At 35.7% G+C, this 25,669-nt stretch overlaps 7 protein-coding genes across 7 annotated transcripts; 2 read left to right on the forward strand and 5 right to left on the reverse strand. All coding sequences in view use genetic code 12, as the record gives it.

The window, feature by feature from the left end:
* Positions 1 to 121: 121 nt before the first annotated feature.
* PVL30_004147 (uncharacterized protein) lies at positions 122 to 1,690 on the reverse strand (the record flags this gene model as incomplete). The annotated part of the gene is made up of 1 exon (XM_001524408.2): positions 122 to 1,690. One exon carries the CDS (start codon positions 1,688 to 1,690, stop codon positions 122 to 124), a length of 1,569 nt encoding a protein of 522 aa, XP_001524458.2.
* A 2,310-nt stretch (positions 1,691 to 4,000) lies between these two features.
* Positions 4,001 to 6,676, reverse strand: PVL30_004148 (uncharacterized protein; the record flags this gene model as incomplete). The annotated part of the gene is made up of 1 exon (XM_001524410.1): positions 4,001 to 6,676. The coding sequence occupies one exon, from the start codon at positions 6,674 to 6,676 to the stop codon at positions 4,001 to 4,003; it is 2,676 nt and encodes an 891-aa protein (XP_001524460.2).
* Positions 6,677 to 9,858: 3,182 nt separating this feature from the next.
* PVL30_004149 (uncharacterized protein) lies at positions 9,859 to 11,580 on the reverse strand (the record flags this gene model as incomplete). The annotated part of the gene is made up of 1 exon (XM_001524411.2): positions 9,859 to 11,580. One exon carries the CDS (start codon positions 11,578 to 11,580, stop codon positions 9,859 to 9,861), a length of 1,722 nt encoding a protein of 573 aa, XP_001524461.2.
* Positions 11,581 to 13,768: 2,188 nt separating this feature from the next.
* PVL30_004150 (uncharacterized protein) lies at positions 13,769 to 14,038 on the reverse strand (the record flags this gene model as incomplete). The annotated part of the gene is made up of 1 exon (XM_061119527.1): positions 13,769 to 14,038. The coding sequence occupies one exon, from the start codon at positions 14,036 to 14,038 to the stop codon at positions 13,769 to 13,771; it is 270 nt and encodes an 89-aa protein (XP_060975510.1).
* Positions 14,039 to 18,385: 4,347 nt separating this feature from the next.
* On the forward strand, positions 18,386 to 21,925 carry PYC1 (pyruvate carboxylase; the record flags this gene model as incomplete). Its single annotated transcript, XM_001524412.1, has 1 exon — positions 18,386 to 21,925. One exon carries the CDS (start codon positions 18,386 to 18,388, stop codon positions 21,923 to 21,925), a length of 3,540 nt encoding a protein of 1,179 aa, XP_001524462.1.
* Positions 21,926 to 22,280: 355 nt separating this feature from the next.
* PVL30_004152 (uncharacterized protein) lies at positions 22,281 to 22,811 on the reverse strand (the record flags this gene model as incomplete). The annotated part of the gene is made up of 1 exon (XM_001524413.1): positions 22,281 to 22,811. The coding sequence occupies one exon, from the start codon at positions 22,809 to 22,811 to the stop codon at positions 22,281 to 22,283; it is 531 nt and encodes a 176-aa protein (XP_001524463.2).
* Positions 22,812 to 23,363: 552 nt separating this feature from the next.
* On the forward strand, positions 23,364 to 24,047 carry SOH1 (suppressor of hpr1; the record flags this gene model as incomplete). Its single annotated transcript, XM_001524414.2, has 1 exon — positions 23,364 to 24,047. The coding sequence occupies one exon, from the start codon at positions 23,364 to 23,366 to the stop codon at positions 24,045 to 24,047; it is 684 nt and encodes a 227-aa protein (XP_001524464.2).
* Positions 24,048 to 25,669: the final 1,622 nt, after the last annotated feature.

Below are 25,669 nucleotides of genomic sequence, written 5' to 3' on the forward strand. Positions count from 1 at the left end.
ACACAAGGGCAGAAACGCAATGAATGAAAAATCATAAACGTTTTTTCATGTCTTTTTGCCCGACATTCAATCATATGGGTGGAGGGGGGGGGGTTTAGTCTCATATTGGCAGAATTGTTCATCAACCCTTAATTTCCAAATCATCGTCTTTCTTTTCCTCGTATTTAACAGCAGCAAGCTCATCAAGATGCTTGAAATGTTCCTCATCCCCTTGATAATCTCCCTCGTCATCGACATCATAGATGCTAAACTCGTCATCCCTTTCTACTCCTAAATCAGCACCTCTATTCTCAGGACCAATAAGAATGATACAGATCATATATATCAACACAGCACCAATAAAGATAGCCATTGTCTTGCCATAATCATCCAAAGTTTCGTTGATAGTTGCTTCAATGGTGGAACTTGCAGAACTAACCAAATTACCCAATTGATAAGCAACACCACCAATGAATGCCTTGTATTGTGGTGGAGACAATTCCGATAAATGGATTGGAACAACAGCCCATGACCCTTGAATACCAAATTGCATAAAAAACGCAGTTATCCACATTGGCTTAAAAGCCCATGGATAAATGAATGCACCAGCAATCACATTGCCACACAAAATTGCAGTTCTTCTACCAATATACGTGGAAAGATGCGAAAGAATCATTCCACCAACAATAGCACCCAAGTTGGCACAAACGTTAACAACAGTGGTTCTATCGTGTCCATAACTGTACTCTTCAGTCATAACTGTTGGATACAAGTCTTGCGAGCCATGAGACGAAAAATTGAACCCAGACATCATCAAAATCATGTAAATGATAATCAACCAATATGTCTTTAAAGCATTTTTAGCTTCACTCTTGAATTCAGCAATCTTGGAGTGTTTTTGTTCAGCTCCACGGTCAAACCTAGCCCTTTGTCGTTGGTAATTATCGGTTTCTGGAAAACAAAATCTCCAAATAACAAAAATCACAGAAACACCAGCCGAGAAAAAGAACATATTGTTCCATGTATTTTTGGTTTGCTCAAATGCTCGTTGGAAACAAACCGCCAACAAGTATCCAAATGCATAACCTTCTTGAAAAATACCCGATAACACACCCCTTGCCTTTTTGGGAGCATCACCCAATGCTTCAGCGGCACAAATACCAAAGATACCACCCATTGCTACACCGAACAAGGCTCTAATCCCCAAAAATTGCGCATATGTCTTGACAAACCCAGTGCCAATTTGCAAAATAATAAGCAAGCACAAATTGACAATATATGGCCATTTCCTACCAAACTGATCACCAATAAAACCAAATATAACGGCACCGACAGTACGAAACATTAAAACCAAGGTAATACCCCAGGTCATATCCTTTGTGGAAACACCAAAAGTTTCAGCCATATGTCTCACATTCAAACTAGTGACAAAAAAGTCAAAAGCATCCATGGTCCAACACCAAAAGGCCATAAGAAAATAATTCCATTGGTGCAAGTTCATCTCTGTTAATGGCTGAAAGGGGTTAAGAATCTCGTTCCAGCTATATTGCTTCAATTCATCCCAACTAACCCACAACGAGGAAATTCGTGTTTTTAAATAGTGCTTTATTGCATGTGATGTAAATGTGGGAGCATGAATAATATGCTTGTTGTGTTCTTCAACAACAGCTTCTTTGAAAGTGAGAATTGATTCTGCTGAACTCTCCACCATTGCAACTTGTTTTAATTTTTGATTTATTTGAAAACAAGTAGACACAGAAGAAACAAAAGAAAGAAAAAAACAAAAACCAAAAGAAAAGGAGAGTAAAGAAAATTGATAAAAAGGAATAAACAAAGAAAAAGGAAAAAAAGAGTTGAAAAAAAAGGGCAAGTGAATAGTAAAGACGACTTTTGGTGAAATATATATAATGGGATTAGATATAGATAAGAAAAACAAGGGGACTTTAGATAATATATATATGTATATATCAAGAGACATAAACAGGGCCCAGATAAAGACACTATGAATGGAGAAAGAATGAAGTTCAGTGCTAAAAATAATTATGGAACAAAGAAGAGATGGGGAAATTACCCCATAACTTTTGACTTTCAATGTCAAATTTGAACTATAGAAAAGCTGAAAAAAAATAATGCTTATGCACTTATCCAATATTGGTTCTGAAACACAAATCTGATATAATGTTTTCTTTTCTTTTATTTTCTACTTTTTTTTTTATATATAGAATACGGCTTTAAAACATACATAATTTAATACTTTTTTTGTTCCACCACTTTTTCGGTTCAATTTTGGAAGTGGGGTAAAGGAAGTTTTGACAAGTTTAAAGCATAGAAGAATAATAAGTTATCAGAGAACAACAACCATATTGGCTTGGAAAGATAATCTGGAAGCAGTATAATCGTCCCATAAAGTTATTTGTTAACTATGTAAACAATTATAATTCAAAAAATAAGGGTCTCAGTAACAACAAAAATAACAGCAGGGAAAAAGAAGAAATATTTTCTAATGATAGTTCTTGTCATTTGCTGTCACTTCTTTGTTATTCACCAAGTTTTTTTTACCATTATATGTTTTAGTTGTAGAAATAGAAAAGCAAAAAAAAAAAAATTCAAAGACCAATCAGTCCTACTGTTTAATATAAAGCAGTTGCGCTAGCTTCACAACAACTAACATCGTTATTAATTTGGATATTATAGGTGATTGAAGGTAACTTTTACCTTGTCAATGTGTTTTAATCTGTTTTCTAATATATATGAATTCTAACAAAAAAAGAAAAACGGTGTTGAACTATCTACCGGTACTTCTCCACAAATAACGTGTGGATTCTATCAAATTTTTTTGTTCTTTTCGGTTTTTGCATCCTTAAAATTGAAAAATGATTTTGTATCAAGCTTCTATGCACATTGGCTTATTGTACGACATTACGGATTACCAAAAAAATTCAGTGTTTTTGTGCCACTTCTTGCGCTCCACAGCACAAATTTAACAAATGGCGAGGAAGAACCTTTAACCAACAACAACAACAACAACAACAATAATGATAATGATAATAATAATAATAATAATAATAATAATAATGATAATAATAATAATAATAATAATAATAATAAAACCGCCTGATAAATTTTGACTGTGCCGCTCTGAACAGTTGATTGCAAAACTCTATGGGTCAAAGTATCTTAATATTTAGAAATCGTAAGATTATTTGAAACCTTTTCTATTCTTTCCGTTTCTTCTCTTCTCTTTTGCTTTCCTTCTTTACTGTCTTTGATAATTTTGTAATGTACGGTATTGTTTTGCTTTGCCGTTGCTCCATTATTAACAGGTTAATGCAATCGATGCATGGTACTGCTTCTTTAAACATACATTCAATAGAACATAACTATTAAGTTCCCTGTTGTATTTTTATCAAAATGAATATTCTGTGCAAACAACTTTTTCTTTTGCTTGTAGAAACAACCCCTTGCCAGGGTATTCAAAAAAAAAAAAACCAAACAATTTTCATTGTGAGTAATATTAGCAAGGTGCTCTTTTGATATAGCAAAACTGAAATAGCACTCATTATCAACCATTCAGGATGGAGATAGTCACAACCATTGAGTGTATAGCTGAAATGAAGAAAAAAAAAAATAGAGAAAAAAATAGAAATGAAAATAGTTGATTTTTTGTCTCGAGTGTCTAATTATTCATTCAACATAAAACAGTAATAAACTAAACAAAATTAAAATAACAAATAACAAATAACAAATAACAAATACTTATACATCATTCAAGTCAAAATCGACGTCAACTGAATACAAACTGAAAACCTCACAATATCTTTACAAAATGTTCGTAACATGTTCATCCAAAAAAAAAGCTTTGGCATGATTGTCCAACACCATTAATTTTCTTCGCAATCTTTATAATCATAGCGGTCTTTAATAAACCGTCACACTCACATCTTCTTCTAGTTACACTCTCGTTAATAAGAAAACAATACAAATCAAATACCACCGCCAAATCCTCTTTCTTCGCCTCCACTTAGCTTCTTCTTTGTCTATATCTCATTATTCTCTTGTACAAATCATCGTAATCCAATTCAATCTCACTGATAAACTCATCCAAAATTGATTTATCACGGATATATCGATCGCAATCATTAGCAATCACGTAGATATCCACATTGCACTCTTTGGCCATCTTCTCAACAAACTCAACGATCGAGCGTCTTTCAGTGAATGTGTTGTGATCAATCTCGTCCCTTATCCAATCTTCGCCAAACTGTTGGATTCTTTGTGCTATAGGTGGATCAATCTTGTACCATTCTTCAACAATCTCAAATACAGTGTATATTTCATGGTTCAAGTCATAAATTGGGACACCCAGTTCCAGTTGCTGTTGTCTAGCTGGTGGTGGTCCGTTCAATTCAAGCTCAAATCGGTCAAGTGAGCCATTGATGCGATCAGATAAGCTCAGGACAAATGCGGGATCAACTGCAACTGTTTTTTGTAAAGCGTATCGAATTTCCTGACGAAGCTCGGCAAAAGATTTACGAATCTCTTCAACATTCTTCTTGGTTATTTTTTTAGTATAAATGGGTGGCTCTTGAAGCAGCGGCGATTGATGTGGAAGTTGCAGCAGCAGCAGCAGCAACAGCAGCACCGGTTGTTGTTGTTGTTGTTGCAGTTGTTGCAGTTGTTGCAGCAGTTGTTCGTGATGGGGTAGATTTGCAACTGCTTGTTGAGAATATGTTTGCAAATGTTGACCATATTGTATTGGTTGCTGTTGGTACAATGGACTTGAGGCAAAAGGTGGGTTCTGTTGGAATTGATTATTGCTATCTGGAACTGGAGCCCCAATAGCTGCTGCACGGTCCTGACTCTGCAAACCCTCATCTATATCGCTTGCTTCAGTAGGCTGCTTCTCGTCTCCTCCATTTTGCGCAACACCAGAGAGTTGTTGTGCTTTATATATTTTCTTCACCATTCTTCTTTTCTTTTTTGAATTTGTCTCGCTTGAAGAAGTTTCTTCAACCGACGAATGAGATGAAGGAGGACTATCCTTGCCAATTTCTTTGTACACCAAATACTCCAAAGCAATATGCCTGTTTGGAATCTCTTTATTTTCTAAATGGTAAACCAAAAAGTTGATTTCTTGCAATTTGGAAAATGCTGGGTCCATTTTTCTTAATCTAATCACTGGTTTCGATGAGGTACTGTTGGCAAATTGTTCTTGGTAAAATTCCTTCATCAATTCACCCGTGACAAAAAAGTTGTCCAATTTCTTTCTGCAACAGAATCTGATAAAATGTTTGAATGTAGTGATGTACCTTTTCCTCGTTTCAAACCCTAACGATAATAAACGTTGCCTTGCTTCTGGGTTGGTCAATATTTCGTCATCAAATTTTTTAAACATTTTAATCACATCCTCTGTATCTTGAGACATGATTCTCTTGTTGATTTTGATATTATCCTTATCAACGCGATACCTTCTCTTTGTCTTTTTGTCTTCTGGACCAGTGTCATCTTCTTCCATCATCATCAATGGGATATCCAGGGCATCTATCTTTTGTGAAATGATGGATGTTATTGGAATACGTCCTCCAGGTTGTTGGGATGCCACATTGGTTTGTGAGCGAGTAGTAGTGATGGGTGGCGGTGGCAATTGTGTACCAGCTGGGTGAAACTGCTGGGGTTGTTGTAAATGATGTTGGTAGTGGATTTGTGATTGTTGTTGTTGCTGGTGAAAAAAGTTTGGTTGAGTGTGTTGGAGATGTTGCTGTTGCTGATAAAGTTGTTGCTGTTGTTGTTGCTGTTGATAACTGGCCATTGCTGGTGATGTACTCCTTTCGTAGCTATTGTGAGCGCCGCTAGTAACGGCAACTGTAGGGCCACCAATACCGCCTACTCCACCAGGATGGCGTCCGTATAAGCCACCGAGTGGTGGAGGCGAGTCTTTTGTCAACAAGTGGTTGATATTGTGTTTGTTGACATTGATGCCGGCAAGAATGTTACTCCCAGTAATTGCAGGTGATGAAATAGGTCCTAATGTGTCTTGTGTTGCAGATGCAGCTACTCCCAGGCTAGTGTCTCCTTTATTCGTTGAGATGGCGGTTTTTCTGGAACTGCGACCAACACCAGCACTGGCATTGTTGTCATTCAGGGCCGAGGCAATGGCAGACTTGCGTCTCGTGTTTACTCCTCTTGCTGATGTGCTTGTTGTTTTGGATGCTGTTGTCTTTGATGTGCTTGCTGCTCTAGGTGTTGTTGTTGTTGTTGTAGTTGTAGTTGTTCTAGGTGTTGTGGTGGTTGTTGTGGTGGTGTTGGGATTTGACTCTGGGTTTTTCCTTTTCCGCCCCCTAGTTTCAACTTTTTTTATTGTGTCGACAGGGGGTTGTGAAAATTTTGACGAGTCAACAACATTTTCGATAGAATGACCGCCTAAAGCAGCGCCATTTTTTGTGGTAGTGGTCTTCTTTTTAGGTGCATTGGATTCTCCTGTTACTGCAAAGTGTGTAGTAATAGTTTTTCTTTTTCTTCCTCTTGTTTCCTTCTTCACAGGTTTAGGTGGTTCTTCGTTATCGTCATTTTCGCTGCTATATTCTCTAAGAGACGATTTTCGCTGTTCTGCAATGGGGATCACTTTTTTGGCTTCTTTCCCGTTGAGACTTAGTTCAACATCTACATGCTGAGTAGATGATCTTCTTGTAGCCACCATATCTGTGCTGAAGCTGAGTGACTAGAGATGAGGATGGGAAGGTGTGTTTGTGGAAAGTGGGTAGGATGTAGAGATGGAGTGGAATATTAGAACTTGTAAAAAGGGGCAGTTGTTGTTGGTAACCATATAATTTTGTTTTCTTTTTTTTGTTTTTTATTTTTTTTGTTTTTGTTTTTTTTTGGAAATTGTTTGGGTTTTACGGGTGATGGAATCTGCTCTGTTTCTGTTCTGGATTATTTTATTTTTTATTTTTTATTTTTTAATCCATATACAAAAATTAATTTTTTATTTGGGGTAGTTTCAAAGTGTGTGATATATGTGTACAAATTACTTGAATAAAGGAAGATATGTATATATATATACAAGGCTGTGAAAACAAACCACTTTGTTTAGTAAAATGTATGGTTAATGGTCTAAAGACATAATCATTTCCAGTTGTTGTTGTTTGATTAAAAGGACTTACTGATACATTAAGCAGTGAAATGATAAAAAAAAAAATAAAAAGGGGGGTAGTGTGATGTTTCCAAACAACGCTGCCGCCCATCACGTATGGAAATTACCCCTACTTACAACTACAAAAAAACTACAACCACAGCCTACTTATACCACTTAATGATTAGTTTCAGTACTACTTTGAATAGAAGAGTAGTCGTTCAAACAACTTTTGACGAAAATTGAAAAAAAGAGAAAGGAACTTAACAGATATATCATATTCCACTTTACATGGCAGAAGCTAGTATTCTATTGAACAGAGAAAAATAATAGAGAATGTTCTTTTTTTCTTTTTGTTTCTCTTCCCCTTCCAAGGTCTCCCTGAGTGTAAAGGGGGGGGTGTATATACCAATTAAATTTTTTTTAACCCCATCAATCTCAGCGAGACCGGTAATTATTGCGGAGTTGTAAAAAATTGTGGAAAGAGAAGTAGTTGGGGGTGTTGCGGAGGGGGGAAGGGGAAGAGGAGGATGAGGGGGTCGGAAAAGAAAAGAGAGGGAACGAGAAGGCAAGGTAAAAAAAAAAGAAAGGGGAAGAACAAAACTGTATTTACATCTACAATTATAACTACAACTACATTTACATCTATACTGCTTCCGTTGAGGATAACCTACTATAGAAATTTTGGAGAATTAAAACAAAAAGAAAGAAAATGGTACTTCAACAATCTCTACTGCAAAACTTTCAATAAAAACATTTATTTTTTTTAAGCATGATACAACTCTCGTACCAAATGGAGTAAGACCTTTACAAATAACTAAAACAATAGAACTGTCTAGAGAAAGAAAAGAAACAAAAAAAAAAGAGGGATGGAAATAGTCTACTAATCAAGCTCAAGATATGCATTTTTCCCCCAAATTTAATGCTTCACAAGTACATTTTTTTCAACAGATTAGTTAACAACTGTCTTGTAAAAAGTATGCTAATGACATGGAAACAATAAGAATACAAAATGCAATATTTTTTTTTTCATCAACATTTCATTATCTTTTATTCAACCAACAAAGACTGACATATACTACCAACCTCTCAATAACCAAGGTTTTTTCACACTTTAAACACCATATTTTTTTAATTTTAATCTTGGATATGGACAAAACCAAAAAAAGAAAAGAAAAAAAAAAGGAAAACAGTAGGTGGTTGTTATTATGTTTTCTTCCTCTATAACTCTTTTGAGAATGTATATGCAATTGACTTTGATTATGTACCACCACTACTCCCAACTTCACCCCCCCGCCTTCTCCCACTCTCCACACAATTCTTTTCTACCCCCTCGGATTTCCACGAAGCAATCATTTGTTAAATAAAGAGAAGTTTTCTATTTTAACATAGAACTAAGCATTGATATTAGTTACTGAATAAACAAATTACAACTAGAACAAAGAAGATAGAGAAGAAAGAAAAGAAAGATGAAAACATGCACCAACACACACACACACACCAACATTTTCATCACTAGTTAACTTGTTGGCCCACACTTTTGGAGGCTATATATATATATACACTAGCTTTCACTTGTATTTGTTTCACCTTTTTGTCCAGTTTATTTTTGTATTTTGAAAGTAATGTTCACCAAATAACCATATCATATGTTGGCAATCAAGATAGACGCGTTATCAACCATCGCTTCCACCGCAGATTCACAACCCTTTTGTGTAATAAAATCAAAACAAACAAACGATAAAAAACAAAAATAATTGAAAGACTTTAGCACAACAACGACAACAACAACTACAACGACAACGACAACAGCATCGCTATTCCACTTACTGTCCCAAAAATTACATAAACTAAAATCATTGAACTTGAGATTGTTTTAGACTTGGAATAGACACGCTAAAGCTTGCGATACCACTCAAAAATGGCCTACTTTTTTATTTGCGCCCCCCTACTTTTGCTCTATTAATTTCTTATTGTACTCAGTAGTTTTACTACTACAAGTGTATAGCTAGTGGTTTTAAACAAATGTTGCCATTGCTAGTAAAATGTATCTCTAAACACAAGGATATTACGAGTGAACTTAGAAAGAGACCATGAAGAAGATAAAGGTTGATAGTGATAAAGAGAAAGAGAAAGGGAAAGAGAAAGAAGATTGGCAGAAATTAATTTGGAAATGGTAGTTCCCTTTTACATTGGAAAAAGAAAGAAAAAGAAAAATTGGCAAATACCTCCTTACATTATGCACTGTTACCAAAATAGAGAGAGAGAGAGAGAGAGACGGACAAATTTATCAACTTCAACATAGTGCCGCTTCCTCCCCACCCCCTACTTCCTCTCCAGCCATCTCTTTACTTCACTATACTTTACTTTGGAAGCCAACTTTTCATCACGCATAACATCAACTAAACGATGACTGGTCAATTAGCACTTGAGAAAGATAAAGAAATGTTTCCGCTCTAGAATGAATAAAATTCTGAAAACGCCAACATCTACAAACAATTTATGATGCTTTTCTTCCTTTGTTTTAAACATATTTATAAACATTTTACATATACACATACAAACATTGATATAGAGATGGATTTAATAAAAGAATTGAAATAAATCAACATTGATCGCGTGCACAATAACAATTCATATCTAATATAACATCAAAACCACACAACACAACACAAAACAAAACAAAACAAAACAAAAGACGCATGTACACTTACAAGCAAACACACACACACACAGATACCAAAGTTGCTTTACTGATTCAGTTTTGCCTTTTCCTTAACCAACTTCACTTCATCATCACCCTTTTGACTTCCCTTTTCAATAATCAAATTACGCAACAACTTATTCTCCATCTCCAAATTATTCAATTTTGTCTCCAATTGGTCAATCAACCCTTGCAACGAACTAATCTTGTTCTCCATTTGTTGCTCCTTGATTTTCTTCTTGATCCGGAATCGCGCCGAAGCCGCTGTGTTTCGCCTCTTTTTATCCAATTCAGCAGCATCGGGACTAGATAAGTTTGAACTAGTCGAAGCAATAGATAGACGAGAAGCCAGTGCCGTGTTGGATAAATGACCCATGTTTGAATTGGCAACAATGGTATCTGGAATCAGCGCAAGACTATTTTGGCGATGATTGTGTGGACGTGGATTTGTACTTTGTTGCAAATTACTCTGTGATTGAAGAAACTGCGAGACATTGGGCTGCGATAATTGCAAAATGGAATTGACTTGATTGTTTGAGTTGGCTGGTATTTCTGCCGGCAGAACAGACACGTTTGGTGTTATGGGGGCAATGTAAGAGTTTGATAGGAGTTGGTGTTGTTGCTGCTGCTGTTGCTGCTGTTGTTGTTGCTGTTGGTGTTGTTGCTGAGAAAATGAGCCATTTGCAATAGCAGCAGTTGCACTCGTTGCTGCTGTATCTGCCACAAATTCTCCTTGTAAAGTAGGATCAATATTTGCCACTTGTGGTCCGTGTTGTTGTTGTTGTTGTTGTTGCTGATGTTGAAGTTGGTGCTGAAGTTGCTGAAGTTGTTGCTCGCGAGGTGGGATACGCTTTCCCATACTCGCTTGATGTTGAGCCACCAAAGCACTTAGTAAATCGATTTGATTCTGTGATAGCCCAGCACTAACTAGCGAAGACTTAGCACCAGGTGGCACTGGGAATTTTGGCAACTCTCTCAAATTTAAAATATTATGTCCATCTTCTTCAGCTCCTTGTGAATAGCCATGTTCGATATTGTTATTGTTGATGTTATCTGGTGGAAGAGCAAGAGATGGCTGAACATGATCATCGACACCTTGAAATTGAGGTAGAAGGTGTGTTTGCAGCTGGGGATGTTGACCATGGTGAAAATGTTGAAGGTGGGGATGCAGTTGCAGATGTAGTTGCAGATGCAGTTGCTGTTGTTGTAGTTGTTGTTGTTGTACAAATGGTTCCATTTCTGGCTCTTGCTTTATGAAAAAATCGCTATTTCCATTAAACTTGCTTTTCCCGTGAATACTACTGCTTCCCACATTGTTCATCGGTATCGTATTATGATTATTGCTATTGCCATTATTATTGCTACCGTTATTATTAGTGTTTGCCCCCGTAAAGTCGGAGACATTCCATCCACTCAAATGATCGATATCTCTTTTTAACTGTTTCTTATCTTTATTCCTCAAACTCTTTGCATCTCCAGTCTTCTTGCCTCCTGCATCCTTCGTTTCTCTTTTTCCATCAAGTCCTCCATCTCTTCCTCCTCCGTTTTCCTCATCCTCTTCGTCGTCAAAAAACAAATTCTTGGGTTTTTCTTCATCTGGAAACACAAATGAATCGTCAGCAAACGCAGCAAGATCCAAACTCAACTGTCCATCAACATCGATATTCGGCGTCGCTATAGAACTATCAGTGTTGCTCTGTCCATTTATATAGTTATCGATGTAAACTAATTGTTCTAGCAATGCAGAAGATGTAGCTTCGTCATTCATTTTGTTTCTTTTTCTTTGTTTCTTTGTTTCTTTTTTCTTTGTTTCTTCTGTTCAATTTGACAATAATCGAATCCAAACTGTGGAGTCAGTGATTAATAGCTTCTTAGTTTACTTCAAATACAGTTATTCAATAAGTGTGGTTGTTGGACCTTCAAATGAAAACCAAACAAGCGAAAACAGCAATTGTAATAATGTGGAAACTTCAAAGTAATAAAGCAAAAAACCCTTCAAGAAATCGAAACTAAAAAAAAGATAAAAATATTGATCAATAGGTAAGCGAAGCAACCGGGTAGACCAATCTATATAAATGTATCGGAGGAATAATGTAAAAAAAAAAATAAAAAAGCGTCAACAACGTATGAAGTAAATTGTTAACGGCTTCAAGTTTGTCAATCTATATTGAGTTCTTTGTCTTTAGTTGCATATGTTAGGCGGGGAAAAAAGAAAGTAAGCAGGGCTAGAGTGGATAAATTCCAATAATTAGGTGATTTCTATCCTTTGCAACCACAGTTTTAAATTGGCTTTATAATCTCTGTTTCCATCTAACAACCAAAAATTCCAAACCAACCAATAAAAAAAAATGGGAAACAAAGATTAATGAATTTTAAATATGAGAAGCAAATCCAACGTAACTTTAACAATAAGTGTTTTTTTTTGTTTAAAAATGATTCGTACCGTCTTGCTTAGCCAAAGAGTAACTGCTTGTGTTAATCAATAAATGAATGAATAATTGATTGAATGTGTATATGTTTATACCGTGTTTTATTTTGCAGTTTGGTTCCTTCTTCTTCATTTTTAAAATTTGTGCGACATTTTCGCCTAATTGCACGTGACATACAGTAACAGTGGCGTTGGAAGGTTTGAGAAAAAAAAATTAAATTAAATTAAATTCAAAAAAAAAATAAAAAAAAAAAGTACTTTCGGAGATAAAAAAAAAATGGGGGAAAAAAGAAAAGGAAAGAGAACTATAGAGAGAGGGGAGGGGTGGAGAATTGTGGACGGAGATGGTAGCGGTGAATGGTACGTCTAGAAAAAAAATGAAATTGGCGGTGGGAAGGGAGATGAAGGAGTTTGGAGGAGAAGAGGAAAGGTATGGCGAATGGTACAGAAAGATGGCAAGGTAGAGAGAGATATGCGATGTACAGTATACGAAAGAAAGCTTAATATCGTTTATGTATAGTGACAGTTCTTATAGAAGCAAATTTATTGTATAACATATTTGCGATGATTACATTGCTTTACCAATCCACTATAACTTTCCTATCTCAATTGTATCGTCCTTCTATTTCTCTCACCACTTTATCCTAACCGTCCTACTTGTTTCCCCACTTCCATTCCATTCTATTCCATTCCGTCACCCCCCTTTCTTCCTGCGTTTGGTTTTTGAATGTCATCTTCTTTTAAGTTTCCTAGATAAACCTTAATATATATACATATATATATATATATTTGAAAATGAGATCGGGCCGATAGTGTCATGCTTATGCTTTAGGGTGTATAGAGTAGTGGAAAGCTATTTGCTTTTCACTTTTATGCAACAATGCCCACAATCGCTCCGTTTACATGGATAAAGTGTTTTAAAGATAAAGAATGTGGGACAAAACAATGTAGAAGTATCAAACAAAGAGATAAAGTAAGTAAGTAAGAAAGAAAAGAGAAGAATGAAAAACTTGCCCTTCTTTAATGTGCTACACTTCACCTTCTCTAAGTTGAGAGAGTTTGACCAAATACATGATGGTAATATCAGATAAACCCTCATTTATATATATATTTATCTATGTATATGTATGAACATATATATGTATGAATATACATATGTAATTGTCGTAGCAATGCTCTGCTTAATTATATGCCAGATATAATTTTTTTAATTTTTTAATTTTTTGTAATACACTATAATTTTATTTGTACAACAACAAGCAAACAAAAAAGAAAAAAAAAAACACGTGATAAAATTGTACGCTTTTTTAAAACTGTGCGAAACCTCAAAATGCACTATAATTTATGTGCGGAAAATGGAAATGAACTAAAGAAAAATGAATGGGTAAAGTTAGGGAATATGCCCTTTGCTTAGACTCTGAATCTCGTAATCATGATAATTGTCTAATTTTCGTTGCAAGTAGATGGATCTGTTCTAATACAAGGAACCAAAAGAAAAAGAAAAAGAATAAATGTTCCACTTTTCCTTTTAGGCAACTGCGTGTTTGGTTCTCAAGTTAGCGTTAAAGGTTTTTGATCTAACAGCCAATGGGGATTGGTTAGACACTTTCAATCTATACTCTGCAAATGATTTGTATGTACCATTACTGCCATGTGCTGCCGACTGGGTTGCAGCAGTGGCACTATTTGCTGGTGGTGCTGTTGTTGCTGTTGTTGTTGTTGGTGCCTTGACTGCTTTGTTGACGATACCTCTTTGGAAAGATTGTCTTGAAAGTTGTGAAAATGATCTTTTAAACATTGTTAGTGCTGTATATATATGTGTGACTTTATTGTAATATAATGTGAGGTGGTAAGAAGAAAAGTGTATAGAGTAAGAAGATTAAAATGTGATGGATGGATGGATGGATGGATGGATGGGTGGGAAAATTGTTATGGTATTTATATGTAGATATGGGTTTTGCAGTCAATATATATATAGGGAATGCAAATGAGGAGAAATGTGAAAAAAAAAATTTAAAAAATTTTTTTTTTTTTTTTCATTTTGATTTTGCCTGAAAATTTTTTTTTTTTTTTTTTCACATTTTGGTTTCTGTCACAAACCGAAAAAAAATATGTATGAATCGGAACACAGCATCCGCTTATCAACGACCTATTGAATTCTATTGCTTCCCCTCATTTCCATAATTCTCTCTCTCTCTCTTTTGAACACACTACTTAAATTTTGAATGTTGTTTGTCCTTCAACCACCATAGGTCTGACACAACACAATAGGAGCATCACCCCATTTTTTTTTTCTCAACTGAGGAGTGTTTTTTTTTTGATTACTTATTCCTCAAAGCTTACAGATGATAATAGTTTGCTTCCACATAACTATTTGTGTACTCCACCACCTGATCTCTACACAACAGTTGCATTCAATTCCTATTGTTTACTGTTGAATGTATTATGATTAGGACCAACGGAATGTCCTTTACTCTATAGAGATCAACATTGCAGCAACTATAATCAAACAGACAACTACAATTTGAAAAAAAAAATAACAAATAAAAGGAACGTGGGAATAAGGAACAAGCAGTTGATTACAAATCCCTTTTCATTGCATCATAGCATCTCCACTCTTCCCCCTTCCCCACTTTTATCTCTCATCAAATCTTCTTTACATTCCACTTTATTTGATCCACAAACCCACAATTTCATTTAGATCATACTTAACTTATATACTTATTGTGAAATTGAAGAGTATATTATACACGTGATCATATCTAAACTGTGGCTCCTAAAGATTTAGCAATAGCATTCTTCTTTAGTTTTATTAATGTATTTATTCGAATCTTTACTTTTTTTCTCAATTTCAAGTAAACAATAGTGCTTAAGGTCTCTTTTCTATCTATCTATCTATATATATATATGTTTTCCACCCCATTCCTTGCATACCAACATCGTTTACCTTACTTCATATCAGATACGCTATTGTAGATTAATAGACGTCTTTCTCTTTTTTACTTTTTTTTTTTTTTATCTTTTTCTCTCTCTCCACTTGAGCTGGTTCTAGAGACAACAAGTACTTTAGTATAATAGTATGAAGGAGGTAAAGATGATGTAAAAAGAAACAGAGTGAGAGGCAGGAGAGAGAAAAAGGAGGAGGAAGGGAGGTGAGAGAAAGAAGAAATTAGGTTTCCAAGGTCAGGCGGTGTGCTTAAAAAAATGAAGTTTTGATCCTTCGGCCCATGTTAATCTTTTGCATCCAATACTTTGCTATTGAGGTTTTTTTTTTTTGTCTTCTCTTTCTGTTTGACTCAAAGAAAACTATACTTCTGATAAGAAAAGTCACATGCATACAGTAGTGGATAATGTCTTATCTAGCCAATTAAAAGCTAGATTGATATTACACAAAATATAAAGGGGCGGAATTTTTTATTCTAAATATTTTTCTGTTGCTTTCCCTCACTCATTAATTTTTTGTATGGAAGTGGAAACATATTGTTGCCTTTACTCAAGGTGCTAAAAATATTAAAGAAAAAAAAAAAAAAATTGAATAAGTTTGAAGTGAGAGAATCAAAACGGAGATTAATGACCGAAAACATTGCAATTCATGGCATGTACACAAACACAGACACAGACATCCTCTCTCTCTCTATTCTTTTTGTCTTTCTTCCCCCCCCTTTTTTTTTTTTTCCTTCATTCCTGTTCAATCGCTTTCGTCTGGAAAATCAAAACATTGGACAAGAAAAAAAAAGAACAAAAAAAAAACAGACAAAGACAAGTAGACAGAGAACATTGTTGCTGTGCGGATATGACACACCCGACTCTAGTAAATTTGGCATTAAAAGTAGGAACCAATACACTCTTCCGTTTGTCCAAATAGATACAAAAAGCTATTTGGACAAACGCAATGTCCAAGGCTAAAGCTTTTGTTGCATAGTCTGATCAAGTTTATTGATGTGACCTGTTCAATAGCACAAAAGAAAATGAGCTAGCTATCGAGTTACGGCCCGGCACAGTTGAATATTAGTTAAAGCTCTGTTTGACACACACCCACACACACACTGCTCAAGAACATTTGAGTATCTTGTATTATCAAGCGAGCCAAAGCACGTGACAAATGTTTAAACAATCTTGAATTTGCATCGATATGAACTATTAGAAAAAAAAAATTGTACAACTATAGTTTATACAATTAATATATTTGGTATAGTCAGCACAATTGACCCAATCTTCATGATGGAGAAAGAACAACATTTCAACTTTTTACCTCTTTAAAATGAAGGAAAAGAAGGTGTTGTACTTTATTATTTCCTTTAATTCTTTAAACTTTACAATTTTTTTTACTTCTTTTATTTTTTTTTTGCATTCAAATGCTGCAAAATAATCATCTTTTATACTAAACATTGTTTGCACTAGAGAAGACACATGTTGTTACAACGATTTGAAAGTTGCAAACAGTAATAAGTCTCTTCTACCATTTTCTACAAACCAAGTATATATATTCAACACCACCACCACCACCACTAACGACAAACAATTACAAACAACTACAACTAAAACATAGACTCACAATACCCGTGGAAAAAGAAGATTAACAACAACAACAACAATAACAACAACACCACCATCATGAATTCCAACACACTTGTGGTTTTTTCATGTGACTTTTGTTTAAGGACATTAAATTCCGAACTTTACAAGTATTCTCCCTACTGGTTTTTAATTTTTGTTTCTCTTTTTTTGGTTTTTCCTTTTTCTATTCTGTACATTGAGATGAGAGAGATGAGCTATGAGTAGACCAATTGGGTGATGAGGATAAAAGAACAAAACAACAACAATCTTGGCGTTTTCTCTACTTTTCCTTTTCTCTTTTTTTTTATTTTACATTTTATATATATATATATGGCTCATTACACGTGAGATGGTGGAGGAGAAGACGCAGAAGCGCAAGCAGAAGTAGAAGTAGAAGTAGAAGTAGAAGTAGAAGTAGAAGTAGAAACAGAAGGTGGTTTAGATCCAGCACTTTAAGATTTCATCTGCCGTTTTTCCGGAGTTTCGGTAATGATATAACCGTTGAACAAAAGAAAACAACAACAACTAAAAAATAACAATGTGCACTTGTAGTATATATTCTTTGCTCGTTTTTTTTGTAACTCAACTCCATCAACACTAAATAATGAAATGAAGAAAGAAAAAAGAAAGCAAAATAAAACAAACACTAAAAAAAAGAACCAAAACAATCTTGGAATAAGCAATCACCATCCTTGACGACCACACTCTTTACAAAATTTCATTGTAATCTTCAGTTTTCAGTTTTCTTTTTTGCTTTTTTGCTTTTTTATTTTTGTTTTTTTTGGAATTATTCACAAGTGTTAACAAACACAATCAATTTCGGAGTTCTCTCCATCGGCGAAGGCTTTTTTTTTTTATTTTGTGTTATGGGCCGTACTTTTTTTTTTTTTCTTTTGTGAACGTCGGGCGATGGAGTAGCTTCATGCCAATAATTGAGTCATTCTAGAATAAACAATAGTGATATATAAAAGAAAATATTAATTTGCCTTAGTACTTGCTTTCATCTGTTTCATGTAAGACTCATTACATCACTCTTGCTAAATTTTATTTTTTTGACTTGACTTGACTTGATTTACAAAAGACTCACTATTACTATGTAATCATAAGCAGCGGAATAGGGTTTGTAAAGCACTGACTGAATCGTAATCTGATACTGTCCGCTTACAATTTTGAGAGAGAACAAAATAATAATAAAATAAAAATAAAATAAAAATAAAAAAATTAAATAATAAAAAGCAAAATAGATTAATATACTCTCAACAACACTTCTTATCTCATCCACTACCACCTCATCATCATCATCACCAACAACATAAATATATATTTACTTTCCCCCGCTCCCTCTTAGTTTTTCTTTTTTTCCTTTAAACTCAATTGTAAATTTATCTATTGATTCCTTTTCACATATATCGAAACAATTAACCTATTCTAATATACTTACATCTAATCTATACTTACCACCCATTTATCCATCAATCCATCAATCCATCAATCTTTCAATCTTTCTTTTTTCCTTTTTTCTTTCCACTTTTTTTACTAGCTAATTGATCATAATCTAAACATATATTTAAATTCACACTAATTTATTATGACATCAATTGCTTCATCAAACACTCAGGATGGCAGAATCAATCAAATGAGAAGAGACTCAACGGTACTTGGCCCCATGAACAAAATTCTTGTGGCAAACCGTGGTGAAATCCCCATTAGAATCTTTCGTACCGCACACGAGCTCTCGATGCAGACAGTTGCCATCTACTCCCACGAGGACCGTTTATCAATGCACAGATTGAAAGCAGACGAATCGTATGCAATTGGCAAAAAAGGTCAATTCACTCCCGTGGGTGCTTACTTGCAAATCGACGAGATTATAGATATCGCCAAAAAACACAATGTCAATATGATCCACCCTGGTTATGGGTTCCTCTCAGAGAATAGTGAATTCGCCAAGAAGGTGGAGCAAAATGGTATTGTTTGGATCGGACCAAGTCACAAGACCATCGATGCCGTTGGTGACAAGGTCAGTGCAAGAACTTTGGCCATTGAAAACGATGTCCCCGTTGTTCCAGGAACTCCAGGCCCAATCGACGATGTTTCGGATGCTCGCAAGTTTGTTGAAAAATACGGATACCCAGTGATCATCAAGGCCGCCTTTGGTGGTGGTGGAAGAGGTATGAGAGTGGTGCGCGAAGGCGATGACATTGAAGATGCCTTCAAGAGAGCCACCTCCGAAGCCAAGACTGCGTTTGGTAACGGTACTTGTTTTATCGAGAGGTTTTTGGATAAACCTAAACATATCGAAGTGCAACTCTTGGCCGACAATTATGGAAATGTTATCCACTTGTTTGAAAGAGATTGCTCAGTGCAAAGAAGACATCAAAAAGTTGTTGAAATTGCCCCAGCCAAAAACTTGCCAAGAGAGGTTAGAGACGCAATCTTGACCGATGCAGTGAAATTGGCCAAGAGTGCAAACTACAGAAACGCAGGTACTGCCGAGTTCCTTGTTGATGAACAAAACAGACACTACTTTATCGAAATTAACCCAAGAATTCAAGTTGAGCACACAATCACCGAAGAAATTACTGGTGTAGATATCGTTGCTGCACAAATCCAAATTGCCGCAGGTGCCTCTTTACAACAATTGGGTCTCCTCCAGGACAAGATCACAACCAGAGGCTTTGCAATCCAATGTAGAATCACTACCGAGGACCCAGCCAAAAACTTCCAGCCAGATACCGGTAAAATCGAGGTTTACAGATCAGCAGGTGGTAACGGTGTTCGTTTGGATGGTGGTAATGGATTTGCCGGTTCTATAATCTCACCACATTACGACTCAATGTTGGTTAAATGTTCTTGTTCAGGTTCAACATTTGAAATTGCTAGAAGAAAGATGATTCGTGCATTGATTGAGTTTAGAATTAGAGGTGTTAAAACAAACATTCCTTTCCTCTTGGCGCTTTTGACCAATCAAACTTTTGTTGAAGGTGACTGTTGGACCACATTCATTGATGATACTCCATCATTGTTCCAAATGATTAGCTCACAAAACAGAGCAACCAAATTGTTGTTGTACTTGGCCGATCTTTATGTCAATGGTTCCTCGATCAAGGGTCAAATCGGATACCCAAAGTTGGATACCGAAGCCTTGATTCCAGAATTGCACGAACCAAGGACTGGTATTGCAATCGATGTCAACCACACCCCACCACCAAGAGGTTGGAGACAAGTCTTGCTCGAAGAAGGACCAGCAAAATTTGCTAAAAAGGTTAGAGAATTCAAAGGTTGTTTAATTACTGATACCACATGGAGAGATGCACACCAATCGTTACTTGCCACAAGAGTAAGGACTATTGATTTGCTCAACATTGCACCAACAACTGCATTTGCCCTTAATGGTGCATTCTCATTAGAATGTTGGGGTGGTGCTACTTTTGACGTTTGTATGAGATTCCTTTATGAAGATCCATGGGTCAGATTGAGACAATTGAGAGCCTTGGTACCAAACATTCCATTCCAAATGCTTTTGCGTGGTGCAAATGGTGTCGCATATTCTTCTTTACCTGATAATGCCATCGACCAGTTTGTCAAGGAGGCGAAGGAAAACGGTGTTGATATTTTCCGTGTTTTTGACGCATTAAATGACTTGGAACAATTGAAAGTTGGTGTTGATGCAGTTAAAAAGGCAGGCGGTGTCGTTGAAGCAACAGTTTGTTACTCAGGAGACATGTTGAAACCTGGCAAGAAATACAACCTCGAATATTACTTGAACTTTGTTGATGAAGTTGTCAAGATGGGTACTCATTTCTTGGGTATCAAGGATATGGCTGGTACATTGAAACCAGCAGCTGCCAAATTGTTGGTTGGTGAGATTAGAAAGCGCCACCCTGACTTGCCTATCCATGTGCACACTCACGACTCAGCAGGTACTGGTGTCGCTTCAATGACTGAGTGTGCCAAGGCAGGTGCCGATGTTGTTGATGCTGCTTCAAACTCGATGTCAGGTATGACTTCACAACCATCAATTAGTGCTATTTTGGCATCATTTGAAGGTTCAATTGAGTCGGGTCTCTCAGAGCAATTGGTGAGAGAGCTCGATGAATACTGGGCGCAAATGAGATTGTTGTACAGTTGTTTTGAAGCTGATTTGAAGGGACCAGACCCCGAAGTGTACTCGCACGAGATTCCAGGTGGTCAATTGACCAATTTGCTTTTCCAAGCACAACAATTGGGTCTCGGTACCAAGTGGCTCGAAACAAAGAAGGCTTATAGAATTGCTAACAAGATTCTTGGAGATTTGGTTAAAGTCACACCAACCTCCAAGGTTGTTGGTGATTTAGCACAATTTATGGTGAGTAACAGTCTTACCGAGGAAGATATCAATAGACTTGCTGGTGAATTGGATTTCCCAGACTCAGTCTACGATTTCATGGAAGGTTTAATGGGTCAACCATATGGTGGATTCCCTGAACCACTTCGTACCAACATGTTGGGTAACAAGCGTCAAAAATTGACCCAAAGACCCGGTTTGAGCTTACCACCAGTAAAATTTGACGAGATTAAACAAGAATTGCAGTCACGTTATGGCACTCAAGTAAGCGAGACTGATATTGCTTCATATGTCATGTATCCTAAAGTTTACGAAGCCTACCGTAAACAAGTTGAGAAATATGGTGATTTGAGTGTTTTGCCAACACGTTACTTCCTCAAGCCTGCTAATATCGGACAAGAAATTGTTGTTGACATTGAACAAGGTAAGACCTTGATCATCAAATTGCTTGCTGTTGGTGAGCTTTCGGAAAAGACAGGTTCAAGAGAAATCTTTTTCGAGTTGAATGGTGAAATGAGATCCGTCACTGTTGAAGACAAGACTGCCTCTGTTGAGACCAAAACCAGACCAAAGGCACAACAACCAAATGATGTTGGTGCACCAATGTCTGGTGTTGTTATCGAGGTTAGAACTCACAAGCACCAAGAAGTTAAGAAGGGTGATCCAATTGCCGTGCTCTCTGCAATGAAGATGGAAATGATCATTAGTGCACCAGTTTCTGGTGTTGTTGGCGATATCTTGGTCAAGGAAGGTGATTCTGTTGATGCAAATGATTTGATCACCAGTATTTTGAAACATTGATACATTGAAGCATCTAATTGCTCCGATGCGAGGAGAAGATGGTTAGTGGAATTTAGAACATAGAATTTACAGAAGCTAAAAACTAGAAGTTTTGAGTGGTTTAGAAAGATTGTATTTTACAGTTATTACTATTGCTATTATTATTATTATTATTATCATTATTATTTAAATCTATATATATATTTATTGTAGATCCCATTTTTATTTAATTTGCGTAAAAGAACTGAAAATTACTAGCATTCTTGTTTTTTTTTTTTCTCTCTTCCTTTTCATAGATTATTCACAAGCTAACTCCATCTAATTGAATTGAAAACAACTTCTTGTTCTTTGCTCGAAACAGTCTCTTGACCTCATTTCATCGATTGAGTTTCCGTCTTGTATTACCAGTGCCTGCCACGTTCAAACCTAGTTCCCTTTTCCTCTTATTTGCCAACTCTTCTGCACGATTCCATCTTTCTCTTTTTTCTTGCATTTCCTTTTCCAATTTTTTATTCAAGACTATATTTTCCAGTTCAACAGTCATGAGTCGTCTTTGCAAAATTCGAAGCTCTTCTTCAACTGCACTTTCCTCGCGCAATCCACCTTCGCGTCCTCCCTCATCTCCTTGAGGCGTCCACTCTTCATCGTCCAACATCTGTCCAGTAAAACTAGCCTGTGTCAAGATTTCTGTCCATTTATCCATCATTCTCTTTGCATTCGAGGTACCATTGTTAAACGTATTTATATCTGACGTCGTTGACTCGATGGTGGTTACAAGTGTGTCTAGAGTCGTATTTATCATTCTTAGATGCGTGAGTTCTTTTTCAAGCGCCTTTTCACGGAGTGAGATTGGATCTTCTTGTGACTGAGGATGAAGTTGAATCGGTGTACGTTGAGGTGAAGTCATTTTTTTATATTGCCTTTTTCTTTTGTATGCTGCGCTGAAAAATATGTCTATTAGTTTGCTTACTCTTGTTTATGCTGAATTGCTGCTTAATGAGCAAAAAAAAAGGTTGCGGTGATGCTAGTGGTCTTGTGTGCGTGGTGCTCTAAAGTTGGCAATTTGATGGAAAATGATGGTTGGGTGTTAATGTATCTATATCTATATCTATAAATATATCTATATCTATGTCTATATATGTATAGTTTTATATTTGATTCTGTTTCTGCTGCTTTTCCCTTTATTCTGTTTGTTTTGTTTATTTTTTGATGAAATTGCGCGCGTTGATTAAAGAGTTTTTTTTTTTATTTATTTATTTTTGATTTATTCTCTTTTCTAAAAATTACACAGGTAAACTGGCACAGCGAAATTCTTCACCAAAAATTATTAGAGCTACAATATACCATCAAGAATCAAATGAAACATAGCATATAAATTTAAAGGACCAACTTCGACAAATACAATTTATCAAAAGAAAGAAAAAAAAGAATAAAAAGGGATTGATAACTATATACGGCAATGACAGAAGTACAAAACGTTAATTTGGATGCAGCTTCCAAACAGTCACCGGAGAAGTCACAACAAGAAGATGAGTACCAAAAACTCATTACTTCGCTTCCAACGCGATGGGAGATCGAATTAGAGTTTGTTCAATCACTAAGCAATATCCCATATGTCAATTATCTTGCTCAAAATAACTATCTCCAAGATCCCAGTTTTATCAATTATCTCAAATATTTAGAGTATTGGTCTGAACCTGAGTATTCCAAGTACTTGGTCTATCCCAACTGTCTTCACATTCTTAAATTGTTACTGCTGCTGGAGCAGTTTCGAAGGGATATCGTGAACCCTGAAGTCATGAACACTTTAATGAATGATATGGTTAAGAAGTGGCAACTGGTTGATCAAGTGGAGAAGGCCGAGTTGAATGAACAAGGTATTGTTTCAAGTAGTGAAACTGTCAAAGAGGTTGCAGATATCCCACCTCTGAATAATGAAAATGGAGGTCCGACGATAGTGGTGAACAATTCTGAAGAGTCCAAAAACGTAGAGAATCCACATATTATTGTGGAGGAGGAGGAGGAGGAAAAGGAGAAGGAAAAGGAGGATGCCGAAAAGGAGGTCAAAAAGGAGGCGGAGGAAAAAATTAATGGAACAGAAGCACTTGATCCAGTATCTGCAGAGGATGTTCAAATGCAATAAATTTTCCCCTCTCCTCTCCCCCAAAAAAATGAAAAATAAAAAAAGGTAAAAAAAAAGAATTATCGAGTCTACAAAAGATGGCTTTGACGTGGCCAAAGAGGCGAAGTAATATTTGGGTGAATCAATATCGATTGGTGAAACCAAGGATCTTTTTTTTATCAAAAATTTCATCGTTAAAATTTTGTTTGTTTGTTTGTTTGTTTCTTTTTTTTTTTTTGTTTTTGTTTTCGGTTCTTGTCATTTTTATGTGGTTCTTTGGTAAATTTAAATTTAGGCTCTTCAGTGTATTTTCTAACTTATTGCTGAAACCTTTAATTTCATAATGAGAAGAGCACATTCATGTGATGTTGGTACTTTTATCTGGAACTGATTCTTTCAAAGTATGCTGTGATGAATCCAATCTGTTTTCATTTAATTTTTAAATTTTCTTCCTTCTTTTTTTGGGAGGATGAAAAAAAATTGTGACAAAGCCACCTGCAAGTTAGTTTTGACTTATAAAGTGATTAGTATTGAAGCAGTTACATGAATCTGTTTAAAGCCATGAAATGGAGCCATGTCTCAATAAGGGGAAGGGGAAGAATGTGAGGAGTTGAGACACCAAAGCGAACAACGAGGAGCGAAGAAAAAAAAAGAGAAAAAAGAGGGAAAAAAAAAAGTACTTGATGAATAGATTCAAAGCCATGAAATCCAAAAGATTGCTCGAGGAGCATTTGTTTCCAGTCAAGATATATTCAAAATTATAACCATATACCGTGGCATACCACCAGCTGTTTGCTGCTCCGTGTGTTTTTATTTACTATTTTTATCAGGATATCATTTTGTATAATTGTTTGTGCAAAGCTAACGCTATAATTAGATCTTTGGATTGTTATGATAAATGCTTATCATAATCAGTTTAAGTCAAAGCTACTTGAGCTAATAGCTACTTTACAACAACATCAACTCCAAATATTGAATGTAAAAAGTGATAGTTCTTTGTGTCTCCCTTGCGGTATTTTTTTTTTTTTTTTTGATGGATCGGTTTACAACTGAATGCTTGATTTGTTCATATAACAATTGCCAATTCCCGCCTTCTTTTCAGACTACATACGAGAATACCAATCGCCAGAACTCGTGAGGAAGGAGCGTACATTTTTTTTTGAGAAATGTAACAAATGTAAACAAAAAAAGATAGGAATCTGTTTGGTAAATTAAGATTAAGGTAAAAGCTATCTTTGTACCGCGTAGCATTATTTATTTTTTTTTCTTTCCTTTCAATTCGATATAGTGGTACACAAGAGATTGATTGTTTGGCCAAAAACAAGAAAAGTAAAAGTTGGGTAAATTAAAGCTGGATACAGTTAGTAGATACCGTTAGTAGCTTATAATTGCATTAATCGCATCACACGATATTGGTATTTCAAGTTTAACTGTTGCAATGCAACTTCTAAAATTTTTTGTATTTGAGTCTATAAGGCTGGTTGATTTAGTGCCGATGGATCCGTATAAAATCAGTTTGCGCGTAATACATAGAAACAGAAATAGAAACTTTTGTTGTTAATGTTGTTGGTTTTGTGTACTTTTGCTTCTTTACAAAAGTGTGTGTCTCTCTCTCTCTCTCTCTCCCTCTATACATATATATA

Source organism: Lodderomyces elongisporus, chromosome 5, assembly GCF_030384665.1.
Source record: "Lodderomyces elongisporus chromosome 5, complete sequence".
Classification (NCBI taxonomy): Eukaryota; Fungi; Ascomycota; class Pichiomycetes; order Serinales; family Debaryomycetaceae; genus Lodderomyces; species Lodderomyces elongisporus.